This window comes from Eretmochelys imbricata, chromosome 1, assembly GCF_965152235.1.
Source record: "Eretmochelys imbricata isolate rEreImb1 chromosome 1, rEreImb1.hap1, whole genome shotgun sequence".
NCBI lineage: Eukaryota > Metazoa > Chordata > Testudines > Cheloniidae > Eretmochelys > Eretmochelys imbricata.
In genome coordinates, this window is record NC_135572.1 from 133,926,268 (window position 1) to 133,946,996 (window position 20,729).

At 42.5% G+C, this 20,729-nt stretch overlaps 1 protein-coding gene across 1 annotated transcript in view; it reads left to right on the plus strand.

Annotated features, from left to right (window-relative positions):
- The window catches only part of WWC3 (WWC family member 3), a 167,599-nt gene that overhangs the window by 36,071 nt on the left and 110,799 nt on the right, over positions 1-20,729 (plus strand). Inside the window, exons 2-3 of the mRNA XM_077807163.1 lie at positions 7,766-7,875; positions 12,330-12,533. Coding sequence (XP_077663289.1) covers positions 7,766-7,875; positions 12,330-12,533 — 314 coding nt within the window. The remainder of the gene's footprint in view (positions 1-7,765; positions 7,876-12,329; positions 12,534-20,729) is intronic.

Consider the following 20,729-nt stretch of genomic DNA (forward strand, 5'->3'; position numbering starts at 1 on the left):
CCGAGTCTCCTGCACGCCATGAAACAGCTGATCAGGAGGTGCAGGGAAGGATGGGGAGGCGCTGATCGGCGGGGCTGCCAGTGGGCGGGAGGCACTGGGAATATTGGGGAGCTAATGGGGGGCTGCTAACGTATTATTGTGGCTCTTTGGCAATGTACATTGGTAAATTCAGGCTCCTTCCTAGGCTCGGGTTGGCCACCCCTGGTCTAGCTCAATTTCTGAGTAGGGTGTTGGAAGTAACTAAAATTGGTTGTATCCAATGGTGAGCTGGAGCTGGTTTGCGCAAACCGGTTGTTAAATTTTGAATCCGGTTTAGAACTGGTTGTTAAAGGGGTGGGCAAACTCCGGCCTGCGGGCCACTTCTGGCCCACGGGACCGTCCTGTCCGGCCTGCCTGAGCTCTCTGCTGGGGAGGCTCCCCTGAGAATCCTTTTTTAATTTTTACTCACCCGGCGGTGCTCCGGGTCTTCAGCGGCACTTCTTCGGCGGTGGGTCCTTCAGTGCTGCCGAAGACCTGGAGCGACTGAAGGAACTGGTTCTTCAGCTGTTGGCAGCTCATCACTGGTTGTACCGGGTGTCTGTACTAACAACCAAACTGCTTTCAGCCCTCTTGAAAGGAGCAGGGGCATGTAGTTGTCACTTGTTATGCACCCATAAAGGTTTTCTTATTATACAAAGGTCCTTTGAGTTTTTTGTGTTGTGTTGTTTTTATCCCAAGAGGGGATTTCCACCTTTTTAAAACGAAAAAAACAGGATTCTATTATAAAGGGTGTTAAAGTTAGGGCTAAAATGTTGTGTATTCACCTAAAATACTGATTTTCCCCCCCGCCCCCCCAAGCTAATACTTTTTTGGGAACTACTTTTGCAAAGATGTTGGACTATATTTAGAAGCATTTACATTATCCAGGGGAGCGTCTCTTATGCATCTACAACAGATGATAATGTAAACTACACAAATTGAGGATGGGAAGCAATCCATTCTGATTCAATCAGAATCTAATCAGGTGGCAACACTGTCTCATGTTCATGTCAAGCCTCGAATCTTGTAATTGGACTGTTCTTATAATTTGGCTTTTAAATTGGCAGAGTAAATATTTAGTAAAGCTAGGCATTATAGGAATATTTTTATCTGCTTTATTGCACGTGCATACAAGACTGTTTTTTAAAAAAAATGTTTTTACTCAAAACAATTTAGGTGGGGAAAAAATCCCTCAAAACAAAATATCATGGTTCTTAAAGATTTTTTTCTATTTTTAAACCAAGGGGATTCAGATTCCAGAAGCTTTCTAATGTGCTTCAAAATTTAAACCTTTGAAGAGTTACATAGCCAAAAATGGCTGTGATGTCAGAAGATTGGTATTACTTTTGGAAAAGGTAAAGTTAAATCAAAGAGCTGAGGAAACAGCTTAATCTTGATTTGAATCATGGTATGAATAATGGCAAAAATACTGGTAGACTACTGTTATGGCAGTTCGTTGACTACTGTGAAGTATGGTCCCTAGATGAGAGACCAAAACCTTTTTATATAAAAATGTACCATTTTAAAATTTACACTTTTAGCTTGTACACCACAGATGATAAGAGAGACAGAAAAAGCCAGTGTGGAGTGATCTCACCGTATCACTGGTTTGAAACTTAATCTGGCGGTCTTTAATAAAAGTTTACATGGAACCTACCAAGTACTTTTTCGTGTGCTCATTGCAGAATGTTAGAGGACTTGAGTCAAGGGGCCACAGTGGAGTCTGTGTCTTTCAGTGAGCACTAAACAGGTCTCAGATTGTGCACAACAGGCGTTATTTAGTTGGCTTTTCCTTGCAACTGGAATGAATTTTGTTCTCATCAACATGAAGGATGAATACCATTGGTCTGATCCAAGTAGAGCAGTCAGGCACTGTACAAGTTCTTTAAACTAGTGGAAAAAAGGGATAACAAGAACCAGTGGCTGGAAGTTGAAGGCAGACAAATTCAAATTAGAAACAAGCCACACATTTTTAACAGTGAGGGTGATTAATCATTGCCAAAAAACTACTAAGGGAAGTGGTGGATTCTCCATCTCTAATCACTATTTAGATGCCTTTCTGGAAGATATGCTGTAGCCAAACAAATTATTTGGCTCAATATGAAGGAAATGGGTGAAATGTAATGGCCTGTGATAAACAGGAATAAATGATCCCTTCTGGCCTTCAACTCTCTGAATCTATGAAAGTTTCATCCAATAGTTCTTTCAGCACATCTCAGTATTTCAGTTACCCCTGTTCTTCAAGTACTAGTGTTTTCATATGCAGAGAGAGTGAATTGTGCTATATTATGTTTTGGTTTTATACTGTGAACAGATGAGGGAATAGAATAAGACCACCAAAGGTTGTTTTCACTTGTGACTTCAGACAAGAACCTATTGAATTCCTTTTTAAGGTAAAAAATGAGTGCTCTTGGTCTGTTGCTGCCTAGCTCCTAATTTTGATGATCTTAAAGTGTTTTTACAGATGTACACATTCCATGTACAATTCCTTATATAGAAACAGGAAAAGAGACCTCTACTATTTTTTTGTAGCCGTTGAATTAATCAGAGAAAGGGGTGTGATACTTCCAGAGGACGTTTAATTTCAGTAGTCTCCTGATATATTTTTTGGCTGACCTGCTGCAGCAGTGTCTGTTTGTATGTTACTGTTCTACAATTTTACATTTTATTATTATGGGAGCCTGTAGTTTGCCTAGCAGAAAAAACATTTTTCTAGACTTCGTCTATATTCAGAATTGTACCAGTTTAGCTAAAGGTGTAACTTTAAACCTGATTAGTTAGACCTGTGCGAACACAGTGTAAACACCTTAATCTGATTTAAACCTTGCTTATTTTGATTTAGCTTAATTAAATAAGGAATCAATAAGATACATTAATATAAATTTGATTTAAATCAAATGAAGAACACCCACTCTGTTTTGTATTGGCTTAAGGAAATCAGTTTTAAACTGAATTAAAATTAAATGTGTACAACTTTGAATAGAGACAATTCTTTAGTAAAAACTTTACTTAAATAACTGAGTTGTTGACTGGGATCATTGATTCTATTTCCATTTTTCTTTTTAGAATGCTGACATGAATTCTTAACAGATCTAAGGTTTCCTTTGGATACACAAACTATCATTCCACAGTTTAAACAGGTTTTTCAAAAATGGTATAAAACCTGTTGCATCTACTTAATTCCCTTTCTTTACTGTTCACTTTTGCTCTGTCTGTTCCCAGAAAGTTAATATTGTTTATGTTCTAGAAGTTTAAGTGAGAGAGGTGGGATCATTAAGGATGCTGGATTAAGGTTCTTATGGCATGCAAAGGGAGAATACTGCATGTGTAGGTTTTGCTTACGAATAAGGGATGTGTATGTGTGATGGGCAAGCATGCCTCACTATCCATTCCAAAGAAAATCTTGTTGATAATGTGGCAGTTTAGGTAGGAACCAATGTCTCGACTATCTTGAGTAATTGCAAACACGGTGGTGTCTAGAACAAAATCATCAGAGGTAAATCAATTGCTATGCCTTCTCTTGTATTTTTAATATTGTAACAGAAGTCAAGAGAAATTAGAACTAATGTGGCAGTATTTTGCCTGCATAACTACTAGACAAAGTCCTGGAAGAACACTTATGCTGTTCTATAATAAAGCTTCTTCTCAATGACTGCAGCTTTTGGTTCAAATGGACAGTTCTACACGAAGTATCATACAAGTTGTCAGTAATGGAAAATTTTAAGGTAGGTGTACTGTATATGTAGTCCTAGAGAAAATTTTACTGTAACAATACTCTAATTGTTAGTGTAACTGTAACAATAGCTCTAATCTGTAAAATTCCTCCCTTATTTTACTAGATTTCAAATCTCAAATCATGTAGCATTAGTAAACTCTAATCACTTAGTCTAAATATATTTCTGTAGCTCCTAAAGTTCATAAACCTTCCTATTTTTATTCCCAATTGTTTGGGTTTCCTGTTGGGTAAGTATTGTGTACAATACCTCGTAATGCTATCATAACATTCATTTTAGCAGGCCGTTGAAAATATTCTTTAATCTGCAAAATTTTATCAAACCTAATTTAACATTTTTATCTTTAAAAACAAAAGGACATGATTGCACTGATCATACGGTTCACTAACTCTTGTACTAGGCACATTCAAAACCGCACGATTGTATGCGATTGTGACTATGAATTACTGTCTTGTACTTCCAAAGTAATTCACAGTTTTAAAGCACTCTCCGGGCATTTAAAAATGCTTAAAATAATCCTGGGAGATAAGTAAATATCGTTGTTCCGTTTGCGTGCATGTGCCTATGTATGGAATTTTTGTGATCTCTCTCAGTGTGGTTTCACCACTGATGCTGTGCCACCTGTGACAGTGATGACGAAAGTGCTAGCGTGGAAATGGCAGCGGCTTTTCATGCTCTCTTCGCGAGCACTTCCCCTAAGGTGAGCACTGACAACACAGAGGCACTGCTTCAAGACCAGAGGAGAGAGAAGTGTTAGTCTCGACCTTTTAACTTTCAGATGCGCTAATGAGAGTCTTATAAGTATGTAGATAGTTTTGAGGGGCACGCTTTCCATGCCTTCTGCATGTGACGTCGATGAACAAGTCTGAGCAACAGAAAGCGTTCCTCTTGCATCTGTCGTGAAGTTGGGTGTAATTTAACAACATTCTACATGTGCTTGCTGTGCACCCCTTCTTGGTTAGAAAATGAATCCCCTTCTGAAATCTTTCTTTGCTACTTTATTTTGTGTTCAATAAATTTAAATATGCAGTGGCTTTTTAATTGGATCAGTCAGAATTTTCCTATCTCCTTCAAACCAAAACCTCGTTTGGTACTAAAACAAAACTTTTGGGTTTTTTTGTGTGTGCATATCTTCTACCTGTTGTGCAGAAGAAATAATCAGTGTCTCTGGGAAACATCTAGACCACAAGTAAGTAGGAGAACAAACTAGGATTTTGTTAATATTGTTTTGAATATTGCCCAACTTAGTTTGTTTCCCATCATGTTTACAAACATGGTAATGTATTATATTCCCTGCATTTTGAAAATGAGTGGAACACTTTCACATAGAAGTATTGTATAATGCAGAGTGCTGCTATAAAAGTGTGAAAAATACTTTTTTTTTAAGTTGAGAGAGGGTTTGAGGAGAGCAAGACCGAGATACTACTATAGAGTCATTATATTTTCCCATTTGTATTTGTAAAGTTGACATCGGGCCTAAAGGTTTGGGAAATTATGAAAGATTTCACTGTTTTTATGTAAAAAGATAAGCAATGTCTTGCAGGCCACCTTGGGGACAGTTAACAGTAAGTCTAGTTTCTTTATTCTGAAAAGAACATAGGCAGTCATGGTAGATAACGAAACAAACATGAGCTGCCAGTGTGATGTGATGGCTAAAAGGGATAAAGATCACTTTGGATGCTCAAAGGAACATTGAGTAGGAATACTGAATTGATATTACTTTTATATATGGCATTGGTGAAACCACTACTGGAATGCTCTGGCCAATTTTCGTATCAGTACTTCAGAGATGGTCCTGAAAAACTGAAGAGGGTACAAAAAAGAGCCAAGACTGGTTTGAGGTCTGGAGAATACACCTTCCAGTGAGAGACTTAATAAACTAAGTAGATTGTTTCATGAAGCAAAGGTTAAGAGACAAGTTGGTAAGTTTGTATTAACACCGAGAGACTATATCTGATACTTCAGGGCTTTTAAATCCAACGTACAAAGGCTTAAAAAGATTCAGTGTTGGACTTTTGAAAGTTGAAGCTAATTAAATTGAAACGATAACTAAGGCTTACATTTTTTATCATTGAGGGTAATGAGCCATTGGAACAACTCACCAATGGATGTTTTAGATAATCTGTCAACTGAAGTCTTTAAACTGAGAAGGCTGTCTTTTTTAAAAAGATAGGAGTTTTTGCAGGAACTACTGGAGGAAGTTCAATGATCTGTGTTATATGGAAGGTCAGACTGATGACCATTAGGATTCCTGCTGGCCATAAAATGTATGCATTTATAAATGTTGTCCAAATTCTGATCTTTTATAGGAGACTGTACATCAGATATTGCACATTTGTGCACAAATTTGGAAGCTGATTTTAGGCTGTATGTAGTGATACGGATATCAGGGGAGGGATAGGTCAGTGGTTTGAGCATTGACCTCCTAAACCCAGGGTTGTGAGTTCAATCCTTGAGGGGGCCATTTAGGGATCTGGGGCAAAAAATTGGGGATTGGTCCTGCTTTGAGAAGGGGGTTGGACTAGATGATTTCCTAAGGTCCCTTCCAACCGTGATAGCCTATGATTCTATGGATCACTTATATTATATTGGAATTGTTTATATTTATATTGTTTATATTTAACTAATGTTTGTATTGTGAATATTTAGTTAATGTTTATCTTTATAAAATTAACTTTACGTTTGTGACTGAGTTGATTACATTACATTACATATAACATTGAGTTATATTTTTTTTATTTGAGCCATTTAGAAACTATTAGGGAATACATTGTGTGAGGGTTTCAACAACTGCTGGAATGATGCTGTGGGAAGTCAAACTGGATAAAAATCTACACCCTTGGTTCTGTCTGGGTTACTTTTGCCTTTGTATTGGTTTTCTTAAATTCTTGGTAGTTTTGATGTTCCAGAGCAATACAAATGTTGAATCCATGATGCAGTGGTACTCAACCAAGGGCCATGAAAAGGTTTCAGGGGGTCCACCAAGCATGGCTGGCATTAGAATTGCTAGGGTTACAGGGCAGAAAGCCAGAGCCCCGTCGCACAGGACTGCAGCCCCGAGCCCCACCAACCAGGGCTGAAGCTGGAGCAACTTAGCTTTGTGGTGCCCCCTTTGGCGTGGGGCCCCGGGCAATTGCCCTGCTTGCTGCCCCTTAATGCCATCCCTGGCTTTTATATGTAGAAAAACGGTTGTGGCACAACTGGGCTGTGGAGTTTTATAGCAAATTTGGGGGGTGAGGGTATTAGAAATAAAAAGGTCAAGAAGCTCTGGTGCAGTGAATAGTAGAAAGAATGGCTATTTACCAGTACTCTATTGAATGTTATCACTTGCGTATTAGTTTGTCGAGCAGTTGCTGCAGAAGTAGTATGATATTCAAAATACTCAGTTAGTAATTTTGCCACTGCTACTTGTGTGTATCCTTCATTCTAGGAATATCAAAATGCTTCACAAACCTATTGTGATTGCCTGTTTCCGGGCAGAGCAGGGTAATTTATGTTGGCCTAAGATAATAGAATTTCGTGAACAGTTGTGCATTGGCAGTTGAAAAAGATACTTTTTCTTTTACATTTGAGCTGCTATGGATAGCAAATTATACTGCTTTGACATTCTAAAAACTTGGATGCTATAAAGTTTCCAATAAATGTGAACAGCAATGAATTCCAGCTCTGTTCTCACATAGTTACTGCAGTACGGGGGTGGGGGGGGGGGGGAAGGGGACTGGCAGGACTGCATGCCATCATAATTAAATAGTTAAACACAGAACTTCAAGGGAGAAGCTGTCTCACCTGTTTTGGGAGTAGCTGTCAGCATACTTTCTAAATTAAATGTTCATTTTCTTTGTACATTTTAGTTTTCATTTACTTAAAATTACTATTGCATACCCAAGTGTTATAACTATTTAATCTTGGTCAAATCAGAGGTTTGATATAGTCAAAGCACATACTAAATAGCATTAATTGCATAGTAAACTATGCATCTTTTGAGTTTATTTTCATTATTTATATTTTTACAGGATTACAAAGCCATTAACATTTGCTGACTGTGTTGGCGATGAACTTCCTTTAGGATGGGAAACTGTTTATGATCAACAGATTGGAATTTATTACATGGACCATATAAATCGTGAGTAGAAGTGGAATTGGTTTTATGAACATTCACAAGCGGATATCTATAGTTGAACCAAGAGTGATTAAGATGACATTTATTGAACTTCCAGCTACTGTGAGAAGTCCTGGGCAAGTTATTTCTTGCAGTGTTTCATATGTCAAATGGCAATAATGCCCTCCTTTTGTAAGGTGCTTTTAAGATCTATGGCTGAAAAATGGTTGTATGTAAAATCATTATTACTGTTGTGATGTAATGTAAAGGGTTATCTAAACAGCCCTTGTTGAAATAAGTCAAGTTTATAATTTCATTTTAATATTTATATTCAGCAAGAATTTCCAATATTCCTAATCAGTACTTCAGGTTCTCGTTTTGACAAAAGAGTATCGAAGGAGCATGTCAAAAAGTGATACAAATGCTAATGCTGGTGAAGTGTCAGCATTTTCAGACTGCATTTTGTGTGTGTTGTATACGTTTCCAGTAGTCCATAGTTTGCTCCCTTACAAAAGAACCCACAACGCCCAAAACAGACTGAGAGTAAGTGTGTGGTGTTTTTCATCGTAGCAGCTATTTCGCATAATTTTAAGATTATTGATTGATATATTTATTATATCTTTTTTATTTAATTTGGCAATCTCATCCTGTCTTACGCATTGCATATTTTATGCTTCCACATAGTACATCAGTGGGCTTAGAACAACAACTGGATATATACATTATGCACTGTTGCTGAGCTTCATATAACCACTGTCTAGCACATTTGCCAATTATACTTTTTAAAGTATATATCTTATCTTTATAGCTGTATATTATTGCCACTGGTACTATTGTGCTGCCATCATTAAGCTGCTTATCACTAATGAGCGAATGCTTTCAGAATTGTGCAAATTGGCAGCTAGCTGGTAAGAAAAGAAGAAAGGTACAGTAGCAGCAGTAACATCAGTGGTAAATAGCACTCTCTGCAAAACCAATTTCAACCATCTCTTCGGAATCTAGTTAATTTAAACTAATAGTGTCAGGTGTTATACCAGCTTCTGAACTGCTCTGCATATTTTTGTGGTTTTCACAAAAACATTTTTCACCTGATTTTGGTGTGTGAAAGATCCATACACAGACATTTCTTCCCTCTAAGAACAAAAACCTTTAAAGAGATTTTAATGCAGTCACTGGAAGGATAAATAACCTAGTGAGTATTTCAGGATACATTGAAAAATCATAGTGCAGGTGCTTGTGTAATTCTTAAGGTACTTACTGTTAAGAATATTGCTCATATAATTTTTATTTGAGCTGTCAGGACAACTTTTATAGAAGATAGAGCTTTCAGACCGTAATAGAACACCATAGAAACACACACACTGTACATATAAACACAGTGTCAATAATTCTGAATATTGTCACAGGTTTCTTTACTTTGTAAAGGACTTACCGGTATAGTAGATAATGAACTAAACACAACATCCCATTGGGATGCTGTGGCTAAAAAGGCTAATAAAGCATCCAATTAATAGGATTCCTTTGTTAGGAACTAAATTCTCCATGCTATGGTATAAAGATCTGTTATTTTTTTGTTTCAGTTTTTTATGCTTGATCCTAATGCAGGGGTAGAATTTATGGGGGCATTATTCAGTAACCATTGGGGATGCAATGACAGGTGAATGCATTGATGGTATAAGAATCAAGGAGAGGTTCTAGTGGAAAGAATCTCTTACTCTGGGGGTTCTGAATCTACCTAAAATATTTGCCACAGTAGCTATCAGGTAACAGTATCCAGTAGGAGAACAGGATCACTCCTTGATTAGGCTTTTTTCCATTCTTCTTTCCTGATGGCCTGGTTATATGCCCTCTCCAGCAGCTAGAGCTTAGTGTATCAGTAGACACCGCGGCAGAAATTAATGTAATAGTTACAGAAATGTTGGGAGAAAATGCAAGAGAGGTTTCAAATCAGTGCTTTTTAAAGTCCACACATTGTAGAAACCTCCCAAGCTATGTACACCCAAATCCTTTCTTTCCTTCCACTCTTCAAAATAGAGCAGCTGTGCATATCACTCTTGTAAGCCTCCTGTCTTGATAGCTTTACCCAAGAAAGAGGAACACAAGCTGGGCTGTGATGTAAAGGATTCTGGTCAATGACTTTCCATTTACATTAGGAAACCCAAGAGGAAAAGCAATCCTCTGTAAATCACAGAGCTACCTTCAGAGCCAGCCCTGATCTCCATCTCGTCCTGTTAATTCTGGACTTGGTTGACACCCTCGGTGAGCTAGTGTTGGAGCCTATCCAACCATTTCTTAAGAAGCTTCAGTGGCTGCCAACCACAGAATTCCTTTCCCCTCCTCCTCTGAGTTTTCAGAGCCTTTGAAGTCTCCTTTAACCAGTTGCACATTTCCCAGTTTTGGGAATAACATATTCCATGTTCTTGGCCAGCCAGGGCTGTGCTTGAATGACTATAAAAATTTCAGTCAGCTCTAAAGAAACTAAATTAGTAGCTATCCAAATCTAAAACACCTTCAGTTTCAGTTTCTCTATGGTAACTGGTACAGTCTGTGCTCCATGCACTTATTCCAGGCCAGAGTACAGTGCAGTGTTCCACGGAAGACTGTCAGTGTTGTACTTAATAGGAAGTGTTGCTCTTTCTGCATGGAATACAAGATGATGATGAAGATTTTTGGTCACTTAGCAGGTTTTGCAGTGCCTCAAAATGTACAGACTCCTATTCTCAAGGGCTATGTGTGATGCATTTTAACCTTTCCTGTTACCTGGGATTAGAATTGGAACATTGTGAAGAGCCATTTATTGGGGAATCATAGTTCTAAACCACTTTAAATATTTTCACTTTTTTAATTCCTGAAAATCTTTTTTGTTTAGGCGATTACTTTTCAAATGCTTTGCGAACAACAGAGCTGCTTGTATGCAGTTTTTATTTTTGGGGGCTCAATCGCTGTAGTCTCTGATTTCACAGCACAAACAGAAATATTTAAATAGCTTTAAGTCCTATTATTAGTACCAACAAAAGAGTTGTCTTTCCCCTTTCCTGTCATAGCAACAGCAAAATCAGAGTTTTTAGGGGGGAAAATTAACTGAAAACATCTTCTTTGCTTGTACTGAGTATCTGTCTTATGGCTTATTCTACATTCCTCAAAATAGCCTGTGGTGTGATGTTTCAAAAATCACTTTATTAGTACATTTGGAACTCATAACAGAAATACTTCCTATGGTATAGTTAACCTGTGGAATACCCTACTGCGGGGTTTACTGTGGCTAAAGTTTTTTTAAAAAGGACTAAATGATTTTGACAACTATTTACTGCACTTGTGCACATTAAGATAATGATATAACTTGAACCACAGAGATTGATTTATGTGGTGGCAATGGAACAGCAATGCAGATAAGGTATAAGCATTTTTACTACCATACTGACTAACCCTGTTCTGAAGTATGATGGTAAGATGCATGCCCCCTGGCTGTAGTACAGGTTGCACAATTACTACCAACAGTGGAGCTGCAGTAATGGTGATTTATGCATCTGATTTTTGTAAACACAGCCATAGGAGGCTGGCATTCTCATATGCAGCGGACTCTGCACAGGCAGGATGATGTAAAATTTCTCTCTTCCCCCCCCCCCCCCCCCCCCCGGACACCCCAGAAAAATATTTTTTTCAGGGTTTTTTGGTTCTATTTTTTGAATTTGTGGGCCACCGAAGTGTTTGCAGGAACATAACATATTGAAAACTTTTTTATACTATAAACATATATTTGAAAGAGTTTCTTGATACTAGAAACAAGCTTTACTTTTCAGTCTGTGACTGTAAACATTAGCTGTTCTCAAACGTTTAAAGGGTAGTGATGAGAACATCAAGGATCTTGTTATGACTGTTAGGATAGAAGAAAGTTAAAATTAAGCATGTGTTAAAGTGATTTCCTGAATCTGGGCCCAAAACACTAATCTTGGTAGCTAACTTCATTGTTCACTGTTTGACCGTGCAGGCATAAAGATAACATAAATAGCCTTTCAGGATGTTTTGTTTCTCTTGCACCTTTCTGGAGGCTAAATGTGAAATCTCTGAACTGTTCCTACCACCCACTGAGTTAAGGCTTGGGATATTGATTTGGCTCTCTTAGTTGGCTGTGGGTTGTATTGTGGTTAGGCCATCAGAATGGTCTAATTTGTCATCTTAAAACAAGTTGACTGAGTAAGATCATTTAGGGCTGAAAAATTAGTTTCCTTTTTAACCTCATCTCTAAGAATAAAAGACTCAAATATAAGTGACAGTGCAGTCACTCTTTTCTCTCTTTGCTGGAGTGATGTTGAACTTCGTGTTGAATTGAGTATACTAGATGGTTTAGAGACAGAGTTCACCTGGATTCTTTGAGCACATTTCCTGTGGTCATGAACTATCAGTGTAGGTATTGAGATTTGACATTGAGAAAGTACTTGTAATTAGTGGAGTAACAGGACTTAAGTTTTTCTCCTCAGAGCTCACACAAATTGAGGACCCAAGAGAGCAGTGGCGAAGAGAACAGGAACGCATGTTAAAGGAATATTTAATTGTTGCCCAGGAGGCACTTAATGCCAAGAAAGAGATTTACCAAATTAAACAGCAGCGTTTTGAGCTAGCGCAAGAAGAATACCAGCAGCTGCATAAATTGTGTGAGGATGACAGCCGTTCCTATGCAAGTGGTGAGTTTACTTTCATTCTCTTGCTAATACATTTTTTCCACTATTCAGTTTTTACACACAATCTGAGAGCTTGCTTCCATCATGCTCTTTTTAGTGATGTAAAAGTTTAAACTACTCATGAAATTGCTGAGATTCTTGGAAGAAATTGCAATCTTAAAAGAAAATAACCCTCTCCAAAGACAGTTTCCTGCAATATAACTAGCAGTTTCATTTTAATGAACTTGTAGTTTTGAAAAGTAAGTTCTATCTTTACTTAGAGCAGAAGGCTAATCTTTTTATCCATCTGCAGAATATTGAAAGCATTATTGTAGCAATGAGAGTAGAAATAGGACAACCCTAGTTTCTCCTTCTCAGGCTCTATGAATGTGAAAGTCATGTGTTACATTAATGAAAAGCCCCTACTTCACTGGAATATTTTAAAGTATGTTTGGATTCTGCTTACGTGCATGCACTCCAGTTCTTCTTTGAGTGATTGCTCATGTGTATTCCACAATAGGTATGCGTGCTTGCCACGTGCACTGGTGCCGGAAATTTTTCCCCTAGCAGTACCCGTAGGGGGAGTGCCCCCTTGCCACCCTGGAGCAGCGCCTGCCTGGCGCGGTATAAGGGGAGCTGCACTGTCCCCCCATCCTCCGTTCCTTCTTGCCGCCAGTGATGGTGCGTCGGAACTGCTTAGCTCCAGCTTTGCTGCAGCTCGTCCCCAGAACTCTTCATTTGTTCAGTAGTAACCTGAAGTCAGTTAGCTAATTCAGGTAGTTTAGTTAGTCATTGAGCCCCGGCCGGGGCATACCCCGCACCACAGGCTTTAAGTCAAGCGGCTCTTGTAGGCGCTCTATGCCAAGAAGTGACCCACACGCGGATTGTCTGTGTTGCTTGGGAGAAACCCATATCAGCGAAAGGTGCAAGATCTGCAAGTCTTTCAAGCCCCGGACCAAAAAATAAAGGGACATTAGGCTCCAGGCCATCCTGATGGAATCGGCGTTGGCCCCGACCCCAGCACACCGCTCCAAACCGGTACCCGGCACCGCAGCATTGGTACGTGAAGACCCTCTGGTACCATCGTCCAGTCAGCACCGCTCTCTGTCCATGGGGCATGCCAAGAGGACTGGAAAGACTCCCTCTTTGCAACGGCACCCAGGGAAGTCTGGGACAGAGTCTAGGCCCACGTCGGGTAGTCCTCGACTCCCATCAGGCCCTAAGCCTCCGACTCACGTTGAGTGGAGTAGCCTGGCCCCTTTGGAGCAGGCCTCTCTGGATATCTGGATGCCATCTACGCCCAAAGCCCTCCAGTCAGCCAGGGACGTCATGTCCATGCCAGTGCCCAGAGGTCCGCCGATGTCGGCCTCACGCTCCAGGGGCAAGCTGCCGCTGGGATCACTGCAGTCGCCACTGGCCTGGTACCGGTCTCGGTCGGGGGAGCGTTCCCAACACCGCTCACCGTCCAGGGCTCAGTCCATGTGGATCGCCCTTGATGCCAGCCAGACTGTCCGGATGGGTGCCGTCTGACTGGGACTCCTGGCACCGCTCGTCTTCGCGAAGCGAATACCGACGGGACTGTGGCAGACGTCACCAACGATCCTCGTCTTGCAGGAGATACCGAAGTCAGTCATGGCATGATTGTCGACGCCATTCCCGCTCGGACTTCCGTTCCAAGTTTCCGCCAAGGCAGTGTAGCCCAGGGTGTCGATTGCTGGCGTGTGGCCGACATGGGTCTGCCCTTTGAGGCCGTTTGCAGAGCAGCTACTACGGTTGGTGCCGCTCCTCTCTAGAGATCGCGGTCCCGTGGCCAACGTAGATCTTGGCACCACCGATAGTCCCAGTCCAGAGGCACCAGCGGATCATACGCCAGCCAGGCCTCTCCTCACAGCTGCCTGTCTACAGGCCAAGCTAGCCAGCCTGAACAGCCGGCCCCGACGGTTCCTCAGCAAGGCAATGGCACCAAGCATCGTGGCTGGCCCAGTGGTACCAGTGGGCACTGGCCTACGGTGCAGCCCCCAGGTGGAGGCTCGCTCGGTGGCCCGGGCCTCGGAAATACCGTCGGCGTCCACCTTTAGACCACCAGAAAAAAGGTTGGTGGGACCTGTGTCCTCGGTACCGTGCCCGGAGTCTGATCAGGTGGTGGATCCTCCAGTGCCGGACGACACCCCAAAGCACTGCACCGGCCTTGCCCTGTCCGAAGGAGCTGATTGCAGCCCCCCCCCCCCCCACCATCCCGCAGGAGGATTACTGGGCCCACCAAGACCTCCTACATAGGGTGGCAGCAAGTCTCCATCTCCAGGCTGAGGAGATGGAAGAGCCCTCAGACTCCCTGTTGAATATGCTGTCCCCTTCAGCACCAGGCATGAAGGGGTGGCAAGAATTTCAAATGCCCTGTGACAAACACCAGCCTTGTTGGCTCCCATTTCTAAAAAGGCAGAGCGCAAGTGCTTTGTACCCACGAAGGGACATGAGTATCTGTATACCCACCCGGCGCCTAACTCCTTGGTGGTCGAGTCAGGCAACCAGCCCCGACCCCCAAGAACAAAGACTCTCGGAGGCTGGATACTTTTGGGGGAAAAGTTTATTCGTCATCAAGCTTTCAGCTATGAGTAGCAAACCATCGGGCTCTCCTGGGTCGCTGCGAGTTTAACCTCTGGGAATCCCTTCCCAAGTTTGAGGACTCCTTCAGGAGCACGATAAGAAAGAGTTTAAGACATGCTCCATTCAGGGACAGGGCCCCGTTGTTGGAGCTGGTGTCCGACGCGTCGGACCTGGGTTGGGTGCCGAACTTTCAGACCCAAGGCCTGTGGTCTCTACAAGACCTATCCCTTCATATAAACATCAAGGAACTCAGGGCAGTGTAACTGGCATGTATGGCCTTCTACTCGCAGCTGGAGGGCTAGGTAGTCAGGGTCCTCATGGACAACATGGCCTCGATGTTCTATATCTACAGGCAAGGTGGGGCCTGATCCTCTGCCCTCTGCCACGAAGCGCTCAGTCTGTGGGACTTATGTATAACCCATGACATCTACCTAAAAGCCTTCCAACTGCCGGGTGCCCGGAATGTCAGGGTGGATCACTTGAGCAGGAATCTTTCCTCTCAGCACGAGTGGTCTCTACACCTGGAAGTGGCTCACCAGCTTTTCCAAAGGTGGGGCACTCCCCAGGTGGACCTATTTGCGACCAGGCAGAACCGATGATGCCACTGGTTCTGCTACGGGGGGGCCTAGGCAGGGGTGCTATCTCCAATGTCTTTACCCTGTCCTGGTCAGGTCAGCTCCTCTATGCCTTTCCCCTGTTTTCTCTGATCAGCAAGGCCCTGGAGAAAATAAAGACGGACAAAGCCAGGGTTCTCCTTGTTGCCCTGCCGTGGCCCAGGCAGCACTGGTATGGGACCCTCTTGGGGCTGGTAGTAGCTCCGCCATGGCAGTGCCACTCCGCCCAGACCTGCTCTCTCAGGACCAGGGCCGCCTCCTCCATCCCAACCGAGCAATGCTTCACCTCACGGCATGGCTGCTCAGTGGCTAGGTGGCGAGGAAAGGACATGCTCAGAACAGGTTCAGCATGTCCTCCTCGAAAGTAGACGGCCCTCCACTTGCCGCTTCCTATGTGGTGAAGTGGTCTTGGTTTTCAAGGTGGGCAGCAGTCCAGGGTGTTTCCCCGATGGCTGCCCCGATCCAGCTTATCCTTGGTTACCTCCTCCACCTGAGGGCCCAGGGACTGGCTCCCTCGTCAGTCAGGGTACACTTGGCAGCCATATCGGCCTTTCATCCCCCGGTGCAAGGGCACACAGTGTTTTCCCATGCTATGGCCGCTTCCTTAAGGATTTGGACCATCTCTACCTATATTCCAAGCCCCTGGTTCCACAGTGGGACCGAAACCTGGTGCTGGCTCATCTCACGGGGGGCCCCGTTTGAACCACTGGCCACGTGTTTCTGGTCTCACTTCTCGTGGAAGGTGGCCTTCCTGGTAGCTGTCATGTTGGCCAGGCGGTTCTTGGAGCTCAGGGACCTAACCTGTGAACCACCGTATATGGTTTTTCATAAGGACAAGGTCCAGCTCCGCCCACACCCCGCGTTCCTCCCGAAGGTGGTCTCCGCCTACCACATGGGTTAGGATGTTTTTCTGTCAGTCCTCTGCCCCAAGCCTCATGTGACTAGTGAGGAATGCTGTCTCCACACGCTCGACATGAGGCAAGCTCTGGCTTTCTACCTCGAGTGGACCAAGCCATTCAGAAAATCTTCGCAACTGTTTGTCGCCTCGGCTGAGTGCGCAAAGGGTCAGCCGATTGCTGCTCAGCGGCTTTCTAAGTGGATCACTTCATGCATCCGTTCCTGTTATGAGCTGGCGGGGGTTCCCCCGTCGCCCATTGTGAGGGCACACTCAACTTGGGCGCAGGTCTCGTCGGCTGCCTTCGTGGCCCATGTCCCCCATCCAGGACATTTGTAGGGCTGCCACGTGGTCTTTGGTTCACACGTTCACCTCGCACTATGCGATCGTCTCTCAGGCCAGGGATGATGCCAGGTTCGGCAGGGCAGTGCACCGTCCCGAGAACTTGTGAACTCCTACCCACCTCCAACAGATATAGCTTGGAATCACCTATTGTGGAATACACATGAGCAATCACTCGAAGAAGAAAAGACCATTACCTTTTCCATAACTGGTGTTCTTCGAGATGTGTTGCTCATGTCTATTCCACATTCCGCCTTCCTTCCCCTCTGTCGGAGTTGTCTGGCAAGAAGGAACTGAGGGTGGGGGGAGCGCAGCCCCCCTTATACCGTGCCAGGCAGGCGCTGCTCCAGGGGTCGTGGGGGGGAGGCGCTCCCCCCTACGGGTACTGCTCGGGGAAAAACTTCCGGCACTGCTGCACGTGACGAGCACGCACACCTATTGTGGAATAGACATGAGCAACATCTCAAAGAACACCAGTTACGGAAAAGGTAACTGTCTTTTTCTAAAGTTACTGTTTGCTCTAGAGAAGACAGTGCCTTCTGCACTGGCAATCCATTGTGTTAATGGATTGTCAGTCCAGAAGGCACTGTCCTTTGCACAATGGCAATCTATTGTGTTAATTTGCAACACTCTGTACCAGCAGGTGACAAATTTACTTGCCTTAAGCTAACTTAGAAAATTGAAAAATTTCCTTAACTCCATACACAGTTCTTAATAAATGTATTACCTCAGCTAAGGATTTCTTTGGTCAGTGCTACTTGAAAAAATAGTATCACCTAATAAGAATTGGTTCACTCACTTCTCCCTACACTATAATTCAGTTGTCCTCTGCTGCTCCTTTACTGTCCCACAGGCCTCTAGTTATTTTTCCTCCCTAACTCTGGAGTCTCCAACAGACTCTAACTCCTCACCCCCCCTCAGATCTCTCCATTATGTTATTTAATACTGTTTAAGGTCTGTTGAAGAACCTAGCTGCCTCAACTTTAAAATCTCTTACGTTGTGTCTTACATAGTTCAGTTTGGGTTAAGTCACACCAAGATTTGCCAGACCTTGTGATAGTTAAAAGTACAAGTTCCTGGGGTCCAGCACAGAGGCAACTGTATCCCCGCAACAAATATCTAAAGGAGAATGAGGGACAAATGGAGGAGTAGGTGGAGGTTCATTGTATGTCGTACATGGAAACAGGAGCATGTTGCAGGGGAAAAAAATGGTATTTAGTGTGGGTTGTGGAGGAATGGGGGCTACCAAAAGGGGAAAGGGCAAAGTGGCTATTAGGAAAGGATGAAATGAGTGAAAGTCCAAAAAAGTTTGGATCACAGTGGATGATTAACTGAACCCATTGAGGTTCATCCATCACTCGTTGAGAGTAGGTTTTGAAGTGGCTTTAGGAGCCAAGCTGGACATTTTATGAGAGATGACTTTATAATGTGAGTACCAGAGAAAGCTTCCTTTCATATGGCCAACCACTGGTTGGTGACTGTGGTGGAATAGACATAAAAGGTTTCTACAGATGACTGCCTTCACAGTCCAACTTACTGTCCAATCCCAGTACAATTTATTCTTTTTTATTAGTGCCTGCTTTTAAATGTAACATTTACTTTGATATTCAGAGCCAGGAACAGAGATGTTTGATGCATGACTTTGGCATTTTGAAGGGCTCAGTGCCAGAGTGTCCAAATAGTTAATATATTTATATAGTACACAACTAGATAATTTGTGTAAAAAAATCCTTTTAATAATTGTGTGTGCCTTTACTAAAAGGCTACTTTGTTTAGCCAGTTCTTAGATGTTGTTCTTGTTTCATGCATAATATCATAAAACTCAATGTCTTTTTACCTTGGAGATCCCTCCACCTCATAATCCTCATTGATTCTTTTTTACATGGTTTTCAAAATTAAACCTAAAAAAACCCAGGTATTTTTAAAATAATCTTTTAAGATATTGTGGCAGAGATACAGCCCTGCAATGGAAATATTGGGAGTGGGGAACTCTGCTGCCTTGAAAACTAGTGCATGCCTGGTGGACGTGGGGGGGGGAGTGGCTGCTGTGGCGCTCGGGATCGAGCAGGGAGCGGGACCTAGCAGGGCAGCAATGGGAGCAGGTAGGAACACCAGGAACTTTCCTTCTCCATCTGTTGCTGGCTGCACCCTCTCACCCCTGAGTATAGAATCACTCCCTCTCTGATTCTTCTGCCCCCTGTTCTCAGTGATTTTCCATCCCTCCCCCTCTCTCCACCCCCACTCTTGGTGGGCAAAAAATATTACGAAGGGTGTTGAGTATTAGCCATAAATGCTTTAGTTATTTCAGAATGGAACCACACTGTTAGGAAAAAGCAAAGATCTTCTGTCCAAATCACTGTGGTTCTTCTTCATGGCTGAACTTATTTTGATAACTTTAAGTTGCAATTATAGGACAGAATTTTACATAAGTGCGGAGATGAAGGAACAAGGGGACTTGCATCAGGGCCCTAATTGTGCCCTGGGTGATTGCTACTTCCCACCACCCGACACAGATGTAATGAGGTTGAGTAGAGCCCATATTTAATTGAGAAATTAAAACTACTAATTATTCCTCAAAAAAGGTTTTTAATGATTTCCGGCTATAAAAGCAACACAGACAAAACAAGAAAAGAAAGATTAAAGTCCAGCACTGAATAAGGGTTAATATAAATGGCAAGTTATACTGAAGACAAGCACAAGTACATGTTAAGTTATTCATCAACTAGCTACTACTATTCTTAACAGTATAGTAGCGATACAAACTTGAGATCAATTCAGCTCGAGCAACCAGGCTTCTTTACTACATAATCTTACCCTGCATTCGTCCAAAAATACATTACCCTTCAGTCGGCCATTTTCCGCACTGGCCAGGTACAGACAGTCGAGAAGTACACGTCCCTTTGGTTCAGTGGGTATGAGTCAGTTTTCACTATCAGAGGGGTCCCCTTATGATCAAACACACACACCTTAGTCTTGTGCCTTTGTATTTTTTATCTTATCTGTCGGCCTTGTTTAAAACAGACCTACCAATCAGGGTGGGCCAAATTCTTAGCGTGGTTACTTTGATGTTATAAACTATGGGCGGGTCCATAGTTTATCTTCATGTAGCCAATTATCTCAAATGTGGTTACTTTAATATTATAAGCTATGCTCGAGTGCATAGTTTATCTTCATACATATGAGCCAGCCTAAAGTGTCATCTGGTTGCAGCGCATCCTGACCTCAAGTTTCAATTTAACTTTGCCGATCTTGCTTTTTGAAGCTTCCAGAAGTTTGAGGCCCAACATTGACAATAACTTTGTTCATTTTTAGTTTAACAATACTTTTGTTCATATTAATCACAATAAGGTGACAGATTTGCTAACACAAATGTTAAACGTACATTCAATGTATTATATATTTGGTCTGTTGCATCAAAGTATAAATAAAACAGGATACTACAAAAATCTGTGGTACTTTCCTTCAAAGGCCTTCCATATTAGATTTATATTTCCATCCTTTCAATTTTTGATGAAATCTACTTGTCAGAAGTTTCGAGCTTTTCTTTTAAGCCCTAGGGTTTTAGCCCTCCCTGATCTGTAATGGACTCATCCCCCAATTTGAGAGGTGGAGCTGATGACTTTTCTGTCGGGGGGCAGCCACTTGCCGATAACCTGCTCGGTGTATACATTCTCCTCAGTGAGGATGAGCAAGTCAAGGAATGTATGTCTGAAACTGCACTTAATCACTGCCTCCCCATTTCCTTCCCTCCCACCCCTGACCCCA